Source organism: Lampetra fluviatilis, chromosome 59, assembly GCF_964198595.1.
Source record: "Lampetra fluviatilis chromosome 59, kcLamFluv1.1, whole genome shotgun sequence".
Lineage (NCBI taxonomy): Eukaryota > Metazoa > Chordata > Hyperoartia > Petromyzontiformes > Petromyzontidae > Lampetra > Lampetra fluviatilis.
The window spans coordinates 6,590,241-6,610,265 of NC_136333.1; the positions used below are offsets into that span (position 1 = coordinate 6,590,241).

Below are 20,025 nucleotides of genomic sequence, written 5' to 3' on the forward strand. Positions count from 1 at the left end.
CTGGATGGTGTTTGGATTGGGGACCACCAGGTATAACACAGGTGTTAGGAGGCTGCTGCAGAGCTACGTCATGGGCAGTATAGTCTAGAGCAGCAGAATCTATTGTTTTGCTCTGCTATGGTACAACGTTTACACGTGCCGTTCTGTGTGTGTACATGCACATTTTCTTGGTTCTTTCGGTAAAGTCACGTGGAAGGGAAGTAATAAAATAATAAAAATAAAACATAATAAAATAGTGAGAATTATTTTATTATGTTTTACTTTTATTATTTTATTACTTCCCTTCTACGTGACTTTACCGAAAGAACCAAGAAGGTGAATTCCTGCAGTCACGAAAGCTTTAAATCGAAAAATACATGCACATTGTTTTTTTTTATGATGGCACAACTGCACCGTGCCTCTGGGATTTTCCCCCTCCCTTGACCGGACGTTGGTTTGCTCTGTCAGCTGAAGGTAAACCTCTCCACGGAGAGCAAAGTCGAACAGATGTTCAAGATATTGTTCGACGAAAACATTCCGGACGGCGACAAGGAAAAGGTACGCTTGCTCCCGTGCGCACGTTCGGGCCTCTCCGCTTGCAGCCGGGGCTCAAGGTTCGAGCTCAACGGCCTCCCCTGGGTTAATGCGTCGCGTGCAGTCTCCAAAATATACTAATAGGGGTTTTCCCCCTTTTTTCTGGCAACAAAAACACCTTTTGCAAGGAATCATGCTTACATTAACCACAATACTTGCAGTCAAATGCAAACAAAAAACAATACTCTGATAATTTATGCATTGTCTTTGAAACTGATTGGTCCACACCAGAGACAGCTTTCTTTAGAGCCTAGTCTCATATGGTGTTCGACCAGATGACGCCAAAAGGCGCACAGTTCAAAGACAACGCACTACCAGAGTAATGAGAGCTCGGGGTGAGCAGCTACATCATGGGACCTCAGTCTCCAAAAGTTCAAATTCATCTTGGAAAGTGACAGAATCTATGCGTATGACGTGACTTTTATGCCTCGTTTGGCGTTCTGTGTTCCCCACCCAGTGAGAGCGGATCGCGTATTGGCACATTCTTTTAAACGCGTCTGCTCCGTCGTTACCCCAGGCGGCTCAGAACATGGTGATCCTCGCTCGGGATGCCGCTGGCGCCGATAGCATCTTCCAGAGCGACGGGGTGCGCCAACTGCAGCGCCTCATCGGCACCAACAAGCCCAGTATGATCCTCGCGGTCATGCGCACGCTGGTGGGGCTGTGCAGTGCGCACGAAGCCAGGGTAAGTGACGTGAGTGGGGAGTGGTGGCGCAGTGGTTAGCGCACCGTGTGTGTGAGTGGTGCCACAGTGGTTAGCGTACCGTGTGTGTGTGTGGGGAGTGTTGGCGCAGTGGTTAGCGCACCGTGTGTGGGAGCGGTGGCGCAGTGGTTAGCGCACTGTGTGTGTGAGTGGGGAGTGGTGGCGCAGTGGTTAGCGCACCGTGTGTGTGAGTGGTGCCACAGTGATTAGCGTACCGTGTGTGTGTGGGAGCGGTGGCGCAGTGGTTAGCGCACTGTGTGTGTGAGTGGGGAGTGGTGCCGCAGTGGTTAGCGCACCGTGTGTGTGAGTGGGGAGTGGTGCCGCAGTGGTTAGCGCACTGTGTGTGTGAGCGGGGAGTGTTGGCACAGTGTTTAGAGCACCGTATGTGAGTGGGGAGCTGGAGTTAGTCCTGCGATGATAGATTGTTTCCGCACCTCCGATTAGCAGTTGGCTGCGTACAGTGCAAAAGAAGTTTTACATACGGTCAATTACTTACAGATAGACGTTATGACAGAGAGGCAGACAAGCGAGGCAGTATGGTCAGAAGACAGACACACAGGCACACAGGCAGACAAGGCAGACTGGGGGATGCGAAAAGAGACGTGCAGACAGGCGAATATGACTGTGCCCAGCTTTAGCCTGTTCGCTGCTTTATTGCAGAGGTTCGAATCTGCCAGGCAGCCCCAGTTATTACTGCCGGTGTATTAACTGCATAACACGCGGTGGCTGCTTTAGAGTAGATGTGTGCCAGCGTCATGGTCCAAGAATGTCAAATTAGAAACAAATATATCTGCAAATTGCTCATTTGGGATTACACGTAGCTATCAAGGGTACTCAATAAAAAACTAATAGTTATGGTTGAAGATCGGTAGGTAATTTATCTAACGCCGCAGCCATTGCCAAAATATAAAATTATGCTCCAGCGAGAAGCGTGCGTGTTGTGTCTGTCCAGGCCAGCGACTTGGAAAATATTTCTGCACCCTGCACGCCGCATCCAGTTTACCTCTTTACTGTGACTTTGGCTTTTAAGCGCCCGTCACTTACTACCGTCTGCCAGCGACCTACGAAATTACGAGTGGGAAAAATGCACGTTGCGTGTCCTCTTTCAGGCGACCGCCGTCCTGCGAGCGATCGGCATGGAGACCCTGTGCAGGGTGATGGCCAGCGACGATGAGGGCATCTCCATCGCCACCTGCAAGGTGGTGCAGGCTGTGTGGGAGTCCATTGTGGAAAGCCTACCCAAGGATCACGACAAGCCACAGTCGCTTCTGCTGGGTAACGGTCGTTCCCCCCGCGTCAATATGTGAACATGTGTGAACACACGTGTAGGGAGCGGTAGCGTAGCGGTTCGCGCGCTGCGCTACGAACCCGGCGTCCTGAGTTCGCTTTCCCGCTCACGGCCAACGCCTGTGACGCTAATCTGAACCGGTCCCGGGCCTTCCCTAGGTCAACTCCGCCTCAAATGAGTACCTGGTGCGGTGTGTAAACATCGCCGCTGGGGAGACAAAGGCGGCCGGGCGTGGTGTTGGCCACCAACCCCCTCGTGTGCTGTGTTGGCCTTCATAGGTGCTCGCTAACAGCACTTGTCCCTACAGTCTGTCAAGGCTATATGGGGGATCTTTGTCTTTTGTATTTGTGGGGAGTGCAGCGGTTTGTGAGCCACGCTGTGAACCTAGCAACCCGAGTTCGATCCCCGCTCACGGCCAACACCAGTGGCGATTATTTAAACCGGTCCTGGGCCTCCCTTAGGTCGAGTCAGCCTCAAATAAGTACCTGGTGTGGTGTGGTAATCATTGCCATTATTGAGACAAATTGGTGCTGGTGTGAAGCTGGCCACCCATCCCCTCCTATCACGTGCCGGCCTTCGTAGGCGCTCGCTAACAACCCTTGCTCCAACAGTCTGAGGGATATTCATATTCTTAGGTTTTTTCGGTAAAGTCACGTAGGTAAAAAATTTTAATTAAAATTACCTCCGTGACTTTACCGAAAAAACCTAAGAATATGAATCCTTGCAGTCACGAAAGCTTCAAATCTAGAAGTCTGAGGGATCTTCTTTTTTGTTGGTTCACACATGCGTACAGTGGAATAGCGGTCACGTTGTGGTTGGCTTGCTGCGCTCACAACCCGGCGGCCTGAATCCGATTCCCGGCCATGGCTTAAAATCGGTGACCGAATATCTGAACCGGGGCACGTGGAGGCATTTAACCTGGCAGCGATATGATGTGGACAGGTTTCCCTCGCTTTATCCGGGTTCGGTTTGTGCTATTTTGCGCATGTATACGGCTCGCCTGTTTTTACCCGAAAAAATTTCTACGTCACGCGGTTGAAATTCACTCGCATGCGGCTATGCGCTCTGATATGAAACTGCATCGTGTGTACAGTGTGAGCTGTTTGCGCTAATCGGCAGGCAGCCGTCTTCCCCGTGCGATGTCGCTTTGTGCACCCTTTGTGTTTGGAACGCATCTACTACCGCGTAGAGCAGGGGTGGTGAAAAAATTTTCTGCCAAGGGCCATTTGGATATTTATAACATCATTCGCGGGCCATACAAAATTATCAACTTAAAAGTTTGGCCGTTATATTTGGTCAAACATTTAATTAACTCACCCCTAATGCGATGGCTGGAACTGCTTCTCTTTGGCGAGGCGTGTGGTGATGTTAGCTGGTGTTGATGATGTTGCTGCTACTCGCAACTGCTTTTCCAGGTTTGCTCCGAGATTTATTGAATTTCGAGTCCCGCCTGCGGTTGCCTTGGCAGGGCCAAACCAAATGATTTCGTGGGCCTCATACGGCCTGCCCCTGACGTAGAGCGAGGGGGAAACTTGTACTCTTTGTGTGCAACATCATGCCAAGTGAAGTGGTTGACTTGTTGTTTGCAGATAGCAACAATGACCTCAAGGGAATGGTTGTGCGATTGGTGGAGATGTTGGTGGACAAAGGCGTGTCTGGATATGGGAGGGACAACGCTTTGAATATTCTCATCAAGATCATTCCTCGCAAGTCACTGAAAAACCCGGACAATTCGGTCTCACTCAAGTTCATTGACTACGGTGAGTGCCGTTCGATTTCATAGTTGTTCAAATGTTACTTTTATCTTGTTGTTATACTGGTAGGAACCTCCTGGTTACACCAGCCCACGGGATTATTGCGTCTGTCCATCGTGCAGGGAGAGGCTGGGTGGGGAGGGTGGGGAGGGGCCGGGTGGGGAGGGTTGGGCTGGGTGGGGAGGGGAGGGTGGGGAGGGGAGGGGCTGGGTGGAGGGGTGGGGCTGGGTGGGGATGGTGGGGCTGGATGGGGGGTGGGAGGGGTGGGGCTGGGTGGGGAGGGGCTGGTCACCCCGTGGTGCCCTTATAAAACTCAACGTTTAACCTACTCACGCCGGCTTGTGCCCGCCCTCACAGTGGGGCATATTTGCGGAATACACTACGCCGCCGTTGACCCTGGCCATTGACCGAGCAACCCAACGTTCTTACCAGCTCCCTCCGCAGGAATGTGTTTATGACCATAATGATCATTGAGGTATTTATTTATATACCCAGGGATGCGTCACTGAGTCCTTAGGCTCTCTTTCAGGAGGATCCTGCATTGGGATATTTGACCACTTTCATTCATGGGTGATTGTCATGCTGCCAGCAAATTTAAGAAATCATTGAAACTCCCAACTCTTCTCGGTGGCTAGGAGATGTTAACTACCTCGCCTGGTATACAGGAGGTCGTGAGTTCGATCCTAACTCTGATGCCTGCATATGGCTGCAGTGCACAAAGCACTGCGTCCAATACCCCCCCATATGTAGCTGTAGTAACAAGAGGGCAGTGCCTTCAAATCCATTGTACTGTACTGCTTTGATCCCTCGTGGATGCTTCGCACCTTCACCAACCTGCATTGACGAGTGCGGTGATAATCTGGTCAAACGGCACATCCAGCAGTAGAAAGGGCTGTTAACTATACTCTTTGGTTCTTTCAGTAAAGTCACGTAGGTATACAAATAAGATAAAATAAATCAAGACGTTTCGGGCGCAACACAAGCATTCCGTCATCAGGTGGGAAAGCATGGCCTGTTGCTGATGCAGACTGTTTTAAAGGTTTTAAATGGGTCCACTTCATAATCGCCATCAAATTTCCACACGACAGTGGGGGTCACACACACACGCAAAAAAAAGTTTAATCGACGCAGCGTTGCTTCGCCTATGGCCCTGTAGGGATGAAGCACGTGCTCAAAGTGGCTGGGATTGTCGCGGAGTCGCCGGGCGATCTCGCCGCGACGGAGAACACGTGCATGACGGCGGCGGTGCTCCTCAACAAGCTGTACGAGGACCTGAGGGGCGATGCGGAGCGGGAGAACTATGAGAAGATTTGCGCCGAGTATGTCACGTAAGTATTCCCTCCGCATCTCTCTTTTTCGATTGAAAGCTTTCGTGACTGCAGGGATTCATCTTCTTGGTTCTTTCGGTAAAGTCACCACGTAGAAGGGAAATAATAAAATGATGAAAATAAAACATAATAAAATTTCGATTGAAAGCTTTTGTGACTGCAGGGATTCATCTTCTTGGTTCTTTCGGTAAAGTCACCACGTAGAAGGGAAATAATAAAATGATGAAAATAAAACATAATCAAATTTCGATTGAAAGCTTTCGTGACTGCAGGGATTCATCTTCTTGGTTCTTTCGGTATAGTCACGTAGAAGGGAAATAATAAAAGAATACAAATAAAACATAATAAAATAATTCTCACGACGTTTCGGCCACAACGCAAGCAGCCGTCCTCAGGTGAAGACGCTGTCTTTCTGACAGACCTGTTCTTCACCTGAGGATGGCTGCTTGCTTTGTGGCCGAAACGTCGTGAGAATTATTTTATTATGTTTTATTTATATTATTTTATTATTTCCCTTCTACGTGACTTTACCGAAAGAACCAAGAAGAGGTCTCTCTTTTTGTTTAGTTCGACCAGCTTGAGAAACTAACCCGGGAGACTTCGCCGAATGTGTATTCTCCTTTGCAAGAGCAAACCGGCGCTTGTAATCTGCCAACTAAAGAGGGGGGGAGGGGGGGGGCGATGACTGCTACGTGTAACCGGGCGTCTGTCGAAAAAGAGCTTCGTAGCTCATCGGATTTTTCCGAGACGAAGAAATATTCTGAAGTATTAAAACCAAAACATTCTTGTTCTGTATACGTAGTCCCAATTGAGTACTTTACACGATGGGCCTCATCTTGTGAATTACTTCAGGGGGATATTTAATGCCTGCTGTAAGTTTGCAGATGAGCAGTGTTCGTTTGAGCAGGCAATCACTTGCACTTTAATTGAAAAAAAGAAATTCAATGCAATTGTCTTTTCCTTGAACTGTTTTGTAGAGATGGAAACGCTTGTTTTTTTTTATATTTTCCTTAATAGTCTAGGTTGTAATTGTACTGATGTGTAGTTTTATTTTATTTTAGGGTTGTACAGAAACTTTTGATGGCTCGTAGGAATAGCCGCCGTGCAATCGTGGCTTTCACTTTAACATTTATGAATGAAGACTTCTCGCATAATACATTCAGAAGTGTTCAGTTGACCTTTCTTAAACTTTAAAAGTGTTTTCAATTTGCTGCACTTACAAGGTGCAGTCTTCAACTGTAATAAGTCAGTAGTAGGTTTTTACCCTTTAAACTGGTACAAAAACTGACACCTTTATACAAGGCATCATGTTTGCAATAACCACAACACAAGCAGTCAAAATGCAAACAAAAAGAAACAACTCTGATAATGATAATGATATGCACTGCCCTTGAAGTTGATTGGTCCACACCTGAGACAGCTTTCCTTAGAGCCTAGTCTCCATTGGTGTTGGACCAGATGACGCCAAAAGGCGTACAACTCAAAAACAGCGCACTATCAGAGTATTGAGAGCTTATTGAGAGGTTATTGCAAACATGATGCCTTGTATAAAGGTGTCAGTTTTGTACCAGTTTAAAGGGTAAAAACCTACTACTATATTTTGCCACTGGTAAAGGAGATGTCTCATAGTGTAATAAGTCAGTCAATCTCTCTGCCTGCTGTCTCTACTGAGTAAACATTGTACGTGTAAATGTACAGCGCGGGTCTGTGAATTCGCTTCTTGATGCAGGCTGTGGGGGCTATTTGACCTCGCCATGTTGGTCGGGGGCCGGTTTAAAACTCACAAACACAAATAAATTATTCTTTGGTTCTTTTCGGTTAAGTCACGTCTAAAAATACAATAATAAATTAAAATAAAATAACATATTACGACGTTTCGATTGCAACACAAGCAATCATCATCAGGCATAAAAGAAATAGCAACAAAAATCTAACTAGAAAAAACTATAGACAGACATACAAGCAGACAGACATCACAACGGCACACAGAGAGAGGAGCAAGCTGACAACGCGGCACGGGCACGCAAGCCTGCAAATTAGGAGGCAGGCACACGAAAATTAAATAACCTATAAATAAAACAAATAAATTAGAAGCACGGTTTCATACTGTTAGTTCTTTCGGTAAAGTCACGTAGGTAAAAAATGAAGTTAAAATTAATAAAAAATAAAACAATAAAATCACGACGTTTCGTCGTGATAAAAACAATTTTATTGTTTTATTTTTATTAATTTTAATTTCATTTTCTACCTACGTGACTTTACCGAAAGAACTAAGAGTATGAATCCTTGCAGTCACGAAAGCTTCAAATCTCGAATTAGAAGCACGGTGTTGCCCAGTCGAAAATTTTTCCCCGCGAATGTCCAAAACTAACGTTGCTTGAATGCGCGAGTGACGGATACAAATTAAATTTGCAGTCCATTCGGAAGTGAGAGGCTCCATCAGGGTGTGACGTAATAAAGTGGTGGGCCCGCTGTGGACTGTAGGCTGCGGCCTCCCCCCACTCCACGTCGAGGCAGGCAGCTCAGGCGTGGGAGCACAGTGAAGTACAACAATGAATTTTGCTGCACTGCCATCAAACGACCGCCATCGTTGACTTCCGACAAGCGCGTCGCTGACCGTGCGTTTTTTTTTCTTTTTCGCGTCGCCGCAGGAAATATTTCGGTGGGAGCGACGTGGCCGGAAATCTGCACGCCATCCAGACCATATCGGGGCTTCTGCAGGGCCCATTTGATGTGGGCAACAAGATCCTGGAACTCAAGGGAGTCTTGGAGACGATGGTGGCTTTGGTGGCCTCGGAGCGCGAGCTCGATCAGCTGGTGGCCACGGAGGCGCTGATCTACGCCGCCGCCAAGTCCAACCGCGCCACCTTCATCACCGGCAACGGCGTGTCGCTGCTCAAGGACATCTACAAGAAAACGACCAACGACAAAATCAAGATACGCGCGCTGGTGGTGCGTTCGGCGGCGGTTTTCTTCGCGGCGATTTGTATGCGTCGCTCTGCTCCGCCGAGTGTTTATCCCCGTCGTAACCAAGGGTCGACGTCCGTGACGGACCGCTTGCCAGCTTTTGCGATCTTCAGCGTCTCGCGTGGCGAGTCCAGTCCATGTGTTGCGTGGTAGAAAAGGACGCTGAAGCCGGTCGTGTAGGGGCTGACGCCAAACCGTTTATTTAGGGCTTACGCCTAACTCGGGGGAAGGGGTTAACAACACAAGGGTTATTAACTAATCTCCCCAGGGGAAGGGTACTGGGAGTTCCCTACACCCCACCAGGCTATCGGGCTCTTCCCACAGCGCTGACCGAGGGTTCAGCCAACTCGGCCAGCCGGGTAAAGCAGCCCCTTTAGCCTGGCTCTCTACCCTCTATCCCGGAGCCCCCTACTCCCCTAACGCTCACTCCTCTGACTCCCGGCGAAGACCCCGTCCACGTCACGGGTCTCCCCTCAAATACCCCGGGGGGCATGACGTCACTTTACCTTGACGGCATTCCCCCGAGGCGAGTGTGACCTGACGTCAGCACTCCACTCCTCAACACATGTGCTCGCACGACCCTGCTCACCGTCTAATATTTTCTCACCTTTTCGAAAAGCTTGTTTCAGTCTTGACTTGTATTGAGACGATGGTTCTTCTGGCCTTTGGATATAGCTGTTTGCGGAGGATCTTTCCCCGACCCTCTAACAGCGAAACCCACCAATGAGCAAATCATAATAATAATAATACGTGCGATGCACGTGTGTTTTTACAGGGACTGTGTAAAGTGGGCTCCGCTGGAGGCACTGACTATAGCCTGAGGCAGTTTGCAGAAGGCTCGATGGAGAAACTGGCCAAGCAATGCAGAAAGTAAGTGATTATTAAGGGGACCTTTTTTTCCGGTATCAAAGTATGAAAAGTAAGAATGGGTTTTACCCTTTCTGGCAATGAAACAGGAGTTGCGTTAAGATGTTCAAACACCAAATAGAAACCGTTTGCAAGGAATCAATTACTGCATTACTTGTGGCAAAACATGCAGACAAACGTGCTCTTCTGATAGACTTGCCAGGAAGGGGTAAAACCTATTATTTTTTTTCATAAGTGATTTTTGTGTTCGTCCACTAATAGGCTACGATGCTCTTCCCGTGCTGTGAATGCGAGCACACTGGACTTGCTATGTGGGAGTCGCAAAGTGCGATCTCCCGGCAGATCCAGTGTCGCAAACGTGTTTCTCATATCGCCTCTGTCCACCCAACTATACAGGTAGTCCTCTGCTTACGATGGAGATGCGTTACGACGACCCCATCGTAAGTCAAAAATATCCTAAGTCGAAGATGGCCTCGCCTACCCAGGAGTCTTAAAGAATGGTGATAATTTAGCAAAACAGAGCAATTTACAGTACCGTACTGTATAAACTATATACTGCATGTATTTATTAATTACAATACTGTATTGCCCAGCATCCCAACGTACAGTATCGTAACCTCGTACGCTGCTGCGTTTGCCTGCCGCGCGAAATTTTAAATATTTTACAATTTTTCCGTATCGCTATCGCCATCGTAAGATTGAAATATCGTAACTCGGGGACTATCTGTACATGGGTACAGTGTCAGTTAGTCCACAGGCAGGGCCACGTGTGGTGGTGTGAAATGTGGGTACTGCCAACTTCTACTATTATTTTTATTTGACCTACCCACAAATTATATCCCAATGAAGTGGCTTATCGCGTGAACATTTATAGCAGTAGCCAAATACTCTAAAACGCGCCACGTTGATTCTAAATGTGGAGGGAAAAACCGGAGGACCCGGAGAAAAATCCACACCACCAATGGGAAAGAGACGTCCAAACTCCAAATATACAGGCGTCGGGGTCGGGATTGAAGCCACAAACTCCTGTATACCAGGCAAGAGAGTTAACATATCTTCCAAGATGTCTAGGAACTGTGGCCACATCGCTTCTGAAAAGAGCTATATAGTTCAGTGGGGCTTAACTTGTAAAATAAAATAAGTGAGATGCTGAGTTGATTATTACATCATGGGATTGTGAGTGGCGGTGGCTTGCGGCGGCCTTCGACCAGCAGTGGATTAAACATGGCCGATGATGCTGATGATGATATGGAACAGCGATCGTTTACTTAATTCATCGTGTCATTTCAGGTGGCTAACCAATGACACCATCGACATCCGAACGCGGAAGTGGGCCATAGAAGGCATGGCCTATCTCACTCTCGATGCTGACGTGAAGGATGAATTTGTTGAAGACGAAGATGCGTTGCGATGCATGCTGGAATTAGCCAAGGTACCGTTCTTGTTGCGAGCGACAAAAATCTCGAGTGCCGCCACCTTTCATTCCCGAAGACACCCCGGGCGATCAGTTGCACGACTTGGTTTGCGTGTAACCTGATCGCTTACATGAAGACGTTTTATGCAACCGATTGCGAGCGGTCGCGCAACCGGTTTCTCACCGTAGAGACAGACTCCACTTCAGCGATTTGGCTGCACATGAGAAATCGAAAATATTGCGCAAACCTGAATCGTTGTTTAATAATGTGTATTCTCAGGTTTTTTCGGTAAAGTCACGTAGGTAAAACATTAAAAGTAATGAAAGTAAAATAAAACAAAACAAAAATAAAAATAAAATTCACGACGTTTCGGAGGCAACACAAGTCTCCGTCATCAGGTGGGACCGTCACAGCCAGATTAGCTGCATCAAGTGAAGCAATGATTCAAAATGTAATCCCTTATAAGCAAGTTGAAGGGGGGGAGGAGAGGGGGGGGGAGTTCATCAGAATGTGGTAGCCAATGAATGGAACGTATCGGGAGGGAGGGGGGTGGGAGGGGGAGGGAGCCAACAAAACATTTGGCGACGGCTTGGACGCGGCTGCTGCGCACGCCAACACAATGGGCAGAAAGGGGGGAGGGGAGGTTTGATACACATGATAGAACAAAGGAACGAAAATGCCCATGTTTATACCAATGCAGGCTGAAAAATGAAGAGAGTACTGTTAAAAATAACTGGGGATGTTAACACTCGGTGAAGTAAATTAAAATAGTGCCTGTCAGATAAGATGGTCCAAAAAGTGTAATTAAGTCTTTTTTGCGTGGTTAATAACATCTTTCCAGTGATTACTGAGTTTGTACCCATCATCACGGTTGAAATTATGTCTGTGTTTCAACCGTGATGATGGGTACAAACTCAGTAATCACTGGAAAGATGTTATTAACCACGCAAAAAAGACTTAATTACACTTTTTGGACCATCTTATCTGACAGGCACTATTTTAATTTACTTCACCGAGTGTTAACATCCCCAGTTATTTTTAACAGTACTCTCTTCATTTTTCAGCCTGCATTGGTATAAACATGGGCATTTTCGTTCCTTTGTTCTATCATGTGTATCAAACCTCCCCTCCCCCCTTTCTGCCCATTGTGTTGGCGTGCGCAGCAGCCGCGTCCAAGCCGTCGCCAAATGTTTTGTTGGCTCCCTCCCCCTCCCACCCCCCCTCCCTCCCGATACGTTCCATTCATTGGCTACCACATTCTGATGAACTCCCCCCCCCTCTCCTCCCCCCCTTCAACTTGCTTATAAGGGATTACATTTTGAATCATTGCTTCACTTGATGCAGCTAATCTGGCTGTGACGGTCCCACCTGATGACGGAGACTTGTGTTGCCTCCGAAACGTCGTGAATTTTATTTTTATTTTTGTTTTGTTTTATTTTACTTTCATTACTTTTAATGTTTTACCTACGTGACTTTACCGAAAAAACCTGAGAATATGAATCATTGCAGTCACGAAAGCTTCAAATCTAGAATTAATAATGTGTATTCCTTTTTTGGCACGGGTTAGCTCGGGTGGATTATTTGCAAACTGATCATGGTGACAATTACAAAATTAAGTTACACAAACATTACGCAAATATTGTACGGATAAATACATTTAAATTTCAATCTAACATTTACAGTATTCGCTCACTTTGGAAGACGGGGAATGAACATGTACCAATATATACCAATTTGTACGTGTAGGGTGGAGGAGGGTATACGAGACACATTGGCATTCATAGTCAACGCAGCCTGACCAAAAATAAAAACATCAATTGCGAATCGTAAGCCGATTTGCTTTGATCGAGGCTGGCCACATCGTATGTCGCTATGTATTTATGTTGAACTTTTTTCGCACCGTATGTAGCTGACCGTGATAATTGGAGGTATGGGGGGGGGACGCACAACAAACTAAACGCAAAAAGCAATTAGTTCACGACACATTTTGCACGTCGTTAAAGACACGTTGCATCGCACCTCCGAGTACCATGGTTTTCTACGTACGGTGTGAGAGACGTTCACCGTTCGACGACGTGTGAAATGTCTCCGGTCGGCGACGCAGTCCAGCGATAAGACCATCCTGTACGCGGTGGCCTCCACGCTGGTCAACTGCACCAACAGCTACGACAAGAAGGAGCCTCCTGTGGAGATGGTGGAGCTCGCCAAGTACGCCAAACAGCATGTGCCCGAGCTGCACCCCAAGGTACGTACGCCGAACGCGTCTCTCAGACTTGCACCCCCGCTCGGATCAGCCGCTCGCCCATCCGCCCGCTCAGCGTTTTGACACATTAACAAAAAACACGAGGTTTGCATATTCTTAGGTTTTTTCGGTAAAGTCACGTAGGTGAAAATTTAAAATTAAAATTAATAAAAGTAAAATAAAAATAAAATAAAAATCACGACGTTTCGGAGGCAACACAAGCTTCCGTCTTCAGGTGGAACCGTCACAGCACGATTGCTGTATCAAGTAAATGAGAAATTCCAAGAAAACAATCCTTGTATATATACTGGTTGAGGGTGGGAGGAGCCAAGGTAGGCCGGATATTATTTTTTGTTAGGTTTTTTTCGGTAAAGTCACGTAGGTGAAAATAAAAATGAATAATAAAAATAATAGAAATTATAGTAGTAGAAATAAATTAAAAATGACGACGTTTCGGAGGCAACACAAGCTTCCGTCTTCAGGTGGAACCGTCACAGCACGATAGCTGTATCAAGTGAACGAGGTTTGTAACAACACGAGGTTTGTAACTCGGTGAAGTGTGGGGGACGGGGGTGATATTTGCCAACCCCGCGATCATAATATAATTCACCTCCGATTAGCGCAAGTTGGCTACGTACGGTGCCAAAGAAGTTCCACTTCAACGTCACATCACGATCCATGGGCAAATAGCCCGCGTAGGTGTCCCCTGCACATTTCCCCATTTTTTTCCACTTTCCTCTCTGTCTCGTGTGCCAATCTGCTCAGGTGGTGCACGTGTTTCTGGCACCACCACTCTCTTATTTCGTCATCTGTGTCTCTTTTGGGTTCTTTCCAACAACAACAACAACGCTTGTAATTTTGTTGTCCATCCTAGGTATGTGTCCAAAATGCTTACGTACAAAAACACGAGGTTTGCAACTGCCTACGTGACTTTACCGAAAGAACTAAGGAGTATACATGCACACACATTACGTCTCTAACTCCGTGCATCTGTTAATACTTCTGTGCACACAGAAATAATGATTTAAAGCTTTCGTGACTGCAGGGATTCATATTCTTGGTTCTTTCGGTAAAGTCACGTAGAAGGGAAACAATAAAATAAAATAAATAATAAAAAAATTCTTTTTTATATTTAGAAATAATGATGTTTTGTTAGCCCTGGTTGGTCTTTATGAGTATCAAAGTTAATTCTAGATTTGAAGCTTTTTAAAACAGTCTGCATCAGCAGTAGGCCATGCTTTCCCACCTGATGATGGACGCTTGTGTTGCGCCCGAAACGTCGGGATTTATTTGAGTTGTTTTCATTTATTTTATTTTATTTTTTACCTACGTGACTTTACCGAACAAACCAAAGAGTAGTATCAAAGTTCTTTCCTGGGACTGCTCTGCTTGAGAAAATTGGTAAATTCCTCATCGAGTGTTTTGCTGTAAATGTTCCATGAAGGGCACTGTGAATCACGTTACTTCTGTAATGTGAGGATATATCCGGCTCACTGACGTATCACAACTCGTCATGATGATTGGCTCTGCCGGTCCTGGTTTATATCCAATGGGGGGAAGCCTAGGGGCGTGGCCCTGACGTAATGGAAAGGTGACAGCTGTAAGGAGAGGATTGGTTCTGCTGGCTTTGGCCACAGCCAATGGGGAGACGAGTCAGGGGCGTGGCCCCGGGAGCCTACGAGGGAGCCTGGAATATTCCATGGAGGCTAACCAGGATTGGCGGAAACGCACCACGTGACCCGGGTATTAAATAGGGGTGGAGACGAACGACACGTGGTCAGAACGGGAACGAACGGAGGAAGGGGGCCACGCGGGAGCGGGGCTCCGGGTTGCCACGTGGCAGTGTGTCTCTCTCTCTATCTATCCCTCGCACGCTGCCTGTCAGCAGTGTGAAGGAAAGCTGTAATGCAAGTTGAATAAAAGACCGGATTCCAGAAGTCGCCTCAATGACTTTTATTACACTTCCATGCACCCTAAGGCAAGCACATGTTTTCCAGGACAAGAAGAAGTTTGTTAATATTCGCGTGAAGAAGCTGCTCAAGGCTGGCCTGGTGTCCGCGCTGGTTTGCATGGTGAAGTCGGACAGTGCCGTGCTCACCGACGCCAGCAAGGAGCTCATGTCCAGGTGAGACACTCATCCATCGTCAACATCAGCTCGTAGTCAATCCACTGCTGGATGAAGGCCTCAACAGACTGCCGTTCACCACCTGTCACGATCGTGCGATGTAATAACCCACCTTACGCTTGCACACGATATTTCTCTCCGGTGGTCGTCCTGCATTCGGTTGAAATGCATTTTGCACGTATCCGAAAATCCACCGAACGCGTGATTTAACTCATCGCTCGACCCTCCCCGATGGATTAGTTAGATAGATTTCATTTATTTCATTAGGCTGTTAGTCTCGATTTCATTGGGGTTCTACGATGGACGTACTCTTGAATGCATTCCATTCATTGGCTGCCTACAACGGCCGGTATAATCAAGCCGGCACTTGAACACTGCGAGTGTGAAACTGTAATTGGTTTCATTGGTAACAGTGATGATTTGAAGCTTTCGTGACTGCAGGAATCAATACTCTTTGGTTCTTTCGGCAAAGTCACGATGTTATTTTATTTCTAACTACGCGACTTTACCGAAAGAACCAAAGAGTATGGTGACAGTGAGTGAAGGAAAATGGAAACGTTGTAGCTGATTGTCAATAGTGTGTGGATTGCTCCTCCCAACGTACCAATGAAGTAGAAATGAATCGTCGCGTTTGTGCGCATGACAACTTTCGTCTATTCGTGTGTGTCGGGTGGAGGCGGGTGTACGACACAAACTTGCATCGCGCTCGCATGATCGGACCCAAATATGCATTTTTATGTTGCCAGAAAAAATGGGAAAAGCTATGAATTTTTATGATTTACAATATTTTATTGGGTTGTAACGTTTTTCAGGACACCCCTTCCTTTACGTGACTTCACATTTTATACGTAAATATTTCGAGATTTATTTAACGTTTTTTTTTGCAGGGCTGAACAGGGTATCATGTTTATACTTTTTTTTTAGACATTGTTAATTATTGGCAAGGTTTTTTGTTTCGTCTCTACAGTGGTCTGGACATTATTAATTGCGTTGTTAAAATGTGAAACGCTCTCAGGGTGTTCTTGGCACTGGTGGAAGAAACTGAAAACAGGGGAACGATCGTGGCAGAAGGTGGTGGGAAGGTAAGAAGTGTCGGTTTCAACAAAACTGCAACAAGAAATCGTTTACACCATTGGTACCTCATTTGCCACTAAAAAAATATGATAATTGTTTTTTTAACCTTTAATCTGGCAACAAAACTGACACCTTTTTTTTTTACGAGGAGTCACGTTTGCATAGACTACAATACCTGCAGTCATAATGCAAACAAAAAACATAACTCTGATAATGTACGCACTGTCCTTGAAGTTGATTGGTCCACACCCAAGACAGCTTTCCTTAGAGCCTAGTCTCACATGGGTTGGACCAGATGACGCCAAAAGGCGCACAACTCAAAGACAATGCACCATCAGAGTATGAGAGCTCGGGATAAGCATTGTAATAAATATTTTAAAGAATAAAAATGTATAACTATTTTAGATTTATTAATTTGGGCTCAAGGGAAAATCCACGAGTTACAAATGTATTCATAATATAGGTTTTTGGGTCAGATCGCGTTATTTATTAATGTGTCGTAACCCTCCACCACCCGACACAGCCAATCAGTAAATAAGTATAACCCGTAAAAACAAAGTTTTTCACTATAAATCCTTTATATGCGTGGCGGCTAGAGTCCTCTCGTCCTCTGGCTTGAGATGGCTGCCACCTATGGGTCAGATGATTGCATTGCACCATTAAGCAATTGGTAATTAAATAGAATTTTTTTGTCCAAAAAATTGTGAAAAATTTTGGAAAAAAATTTTCACGAAAATTAATTGTCACGCACAACGAGTCTGTGTGGAAAATGTCAGCTCGATTGGATCACGGGAAGTGGGTTAAAAAACGACCGAAAGATTTGCACGGTCCTAAGCAAGCAAACGAACTTAATATAAAGGATTTAAAAATGTGTCACTTTTTCAAAGGACAAAATAATTCACTTCTTTAGCCCACCGGTGTGCTGAAGAGAGATTCAACAGCATTTTTTAATTTGAGTACGACGTTTCGCTGATAGTTACAATCAGCTTCATCGGGCAAGAATGGTGAAGCTCTCCTATTGCTTCCGGTCTTAAATAGAGCAGCATCAGGGTGACGTCATCATTTAATTCAATTCATTTTTTCTGATTGGCCGTGTCGGGTGGTGGAGGGTTACGACACATTTATAAACAACGCGATCTGACCCAAAAAACCTATATTATGAATAAAATTGGTCGCGAAAGCCTACGTGTTAAATTACTAATTTATGTCAAAATTTCAAGGTGCGCGGTTAATCCGCAAATCAGATAAACCGTACGCGGATAATCGAGAGTCTACTTTATATTTGTTATATATTTTTCATGTGCAATGTTCTGAAACTACAACGTTTCATTTACCTTGGACCTGTCATGTTCACCCCCACCCCACCCCCCGCAGGCTTTAATTCCTCTCGCCCTGGAAGGAACGGAAGTTGGAAAGAGTAAAGCCGCTCAAGCCTTGGCCAAAATCACCATCACAGCCAACCCAGTGATCGCCTTTCCTGGCGAGAGGGTAAGTGCCTTGGGGGGAATGCCAACCGGTTTATTTTTATTTTTTGCAGAGTAAATTAATTTTTACTGTTTCAGAATCGGATTTTTTTTTTTACTTAAGACTGAAGGCATCCGATGAGCTTATGAATGTCCAGTCATTTTTGACAGATGTCATACCTATCAACCAGAGGTCGCAAACGGGTTTTGATTCCTTACCCGTACCCGGCCGTACCCGTACCCTACCCGTACCCAGCCACGGTACGGGTAGGGTACGGGTATCGGGTACCTGATTGCGACCTCTGGGATGAAGCCATGTTGCAGGCGCGGGTGGGTTGATTCTAGGAACTTGAATTGTGAGAAGAGACAAGACGTTGGGAAATGAGTGACAAACAGTTACTCACCAGTGACTCACGGTCTACCCGTACCCGTACGCGGCCGCACCAGGGTCGCAAACGGGTACCCGTACTCGGCTGGGTACGGGTAGCCGTTTGCTGTCTTTTCCGACAGACCTGTTCTTCACCTGAGGACGGCTGCTTGCGTTGTGGCCGAAACGTCGTGAGAATTGTATTTATTATGTTTTATTTTTATTATTTTATTATTTCCCTTCTACGTGACTTTACCGAAAGAACCCAGAAGATGAATCCCTGCAGTCACGAAAGCTTTAAATCACTGTAATGAGGATTGTTGTGAACGCCTGTAACCGCAGATCTACGAGGTGGTGCGTCCCCTCGTGAGCCTCCTGAACGTGGAGAATTCTGGGCTACAGAATTTCGAGTCACTCATGGCCCTCACTAATCTGGCAGGAATCAACGACAAGCTGAGGTGAGCGATCGTATTGCTGGAAGCACCGTTTGCTGGTTGTGGTCTTGTATATACAGGGTGCTTAAAACAAATGTTAACACTTCTGAGAATTTGCAACAATACCACGTGAAATGTGCGGATAATACAGTGTGTTATCCGTTCTTTTTCCGTTCAAAACGATAGTCCCATATAAGTGTTAACATTTTTTGAAGCACCCTGTATATATTTATTTTATTTTAAGGCCCACTGAGCTATAACACGACCCGACCACAAATCCTCAACGAAGTGGCTTAAACGCATGTTTCTAAATGTGGAGGGAAAAACCGGAGGACCCGGACAAAAATATACGCGGGCGATTGCCCGAGACGATAACACAATCGTGAAGGAATTGGCGGGGGGGGGGGGGGGGGCGGGTGGGATGGCGGGAAAGACACATTAAACAAAAAAAACTTAGTCATTAAAGTTTAACACTTGCACGTAAAAGCAAAATTGCAGAGGCACTGAATATGTTTGCTGCACTCTAGGAAGCAGATGCTCAAAGAGAAGGCTTTCCCAATGATCGAAAGCCACATGTTCGAAGATCACGAGCAAATCCGCGCCGCCGCCACCGAGTGCATGTGCAACATGGTCCTCAACAAGGAGGTTGGTGATGACCTCACACTTCGCACCCTGCTGCCACCCTTGCTTCTGATTGGTCCTGAACTCGTGTGTGTGTGTGTGTGTGTCGCGGTTAGCGGTACGCTGCGCTACGAACCCGGCAACCCGAGTTCGATTCCCGCTCACGGCCAACACCCAGTGACGGTTGTCTGAATGGGTCATTGGGCTCCCCTAGGTCGGCTCGGCCTCAAATGAGTACCTGGTGCGTCGTGTAAACATCGCCAACCTTACCATAATAATAAAAAAGGGGACCTGTCCTGGCCCCCCCCCCTCAACCAGTATATATACGGGGTAGTATATCTTGGAATCTCTCATTTACTTGATACAGCTATCGTGCTGTGACGGTTCCAACTGAAGACGGAAGCTTGTGTTGCCTCCGAAACGTCGTGATCTTTATTTTATTTTTATTTTACTTTTATTAATTTTAATTTTTTACCTACGTGACTTTACCAAAAAAACCTAAGAATATGAATATAAACATCGCCACTCGGGAGACAAAGGCGGCTGGGCGTGGTGTTGGCCACCCACCCCCTTGTGTGCCGTGCTGGCCTTCATAGGTGCTCACTCACAGCACTTGCCCCAACAGTCTGTTAAAGGCTATATGGGGGGGGGATCTTTGTGTACATGTGTACTTTTTAACTTCTTTCGCACCGCGTACGTAGCCAGCCGCGCTAATCGGATTGAGCATGGTTTTAAGATCTTGGGAAAGGAGACGATGGGGGGGAGGGGGGTGGGAAATCCAAAGTGGACAAAGTGTGAGGTGAC

General features: G+C 46.4%; 1 protein-coding gene across 4 annotated transcripts in view; it reads left to right on the forward strand.

The window, feature by feature from the left end:
* LOC144950847 (protein unc-45 homolog B-like) overlaps positions 1-20,025 on the forward strand; it is a 42,881-nt gene that overhangs the window by 15,942 nt on the left and 6,914 nt on the right. For all 4 annotated transcript variants that reach the window (XM_078880978.1, XM_078880981.1, XM_078880979.1 and 1 more), the window contains exons 5-18: positions 448-537; positions 1,091-1,258; positions 2,386-2,551; positions 4,154-4,324; positions 5,475-5,646; positions 8,298-8,598; positions 9,389-9,483; positions 10,771-10,912; positions 13,000-13,140; positions 15,135-15,262; positions 16,278-16,344; positions 17,711-17,824; positions 18,509-18,624; positions 19,128-19,245. In XM_078880978.1, coding sequence (XP_078737104.1) covers positions 448-537; positions 1,091-1,258; positions 2,386-2,551; positions 4,154-4,324; positions 5,475-5,646; positions 8,298-8,598; positions 9,389-9,483; positions 10,771-10,912; positions 13,000-13,140; positions 15,135-15,262; positions 16,278-16,344; positions 17,711-17,824; positions 18,509-18,624; positions 19,128-19,245 — 1,989 coding nt within the window. The remainder of the gene's footprint in view (positions 1-447; positions 538-1,090; positions 1,259-2,385; positions 2,552-4,153; positions 4,325-5,474; positions 5,647-8,297; positions 8,599-9,388; positions 9,484-10,770; positions 10,913-12,999; positions 13,141-15,134; positions 15,263-16,277; positions 16,345-17,710; positions 17,825-18,508; positions 18,625-19,127; positions 19,246-20,025) is intronic.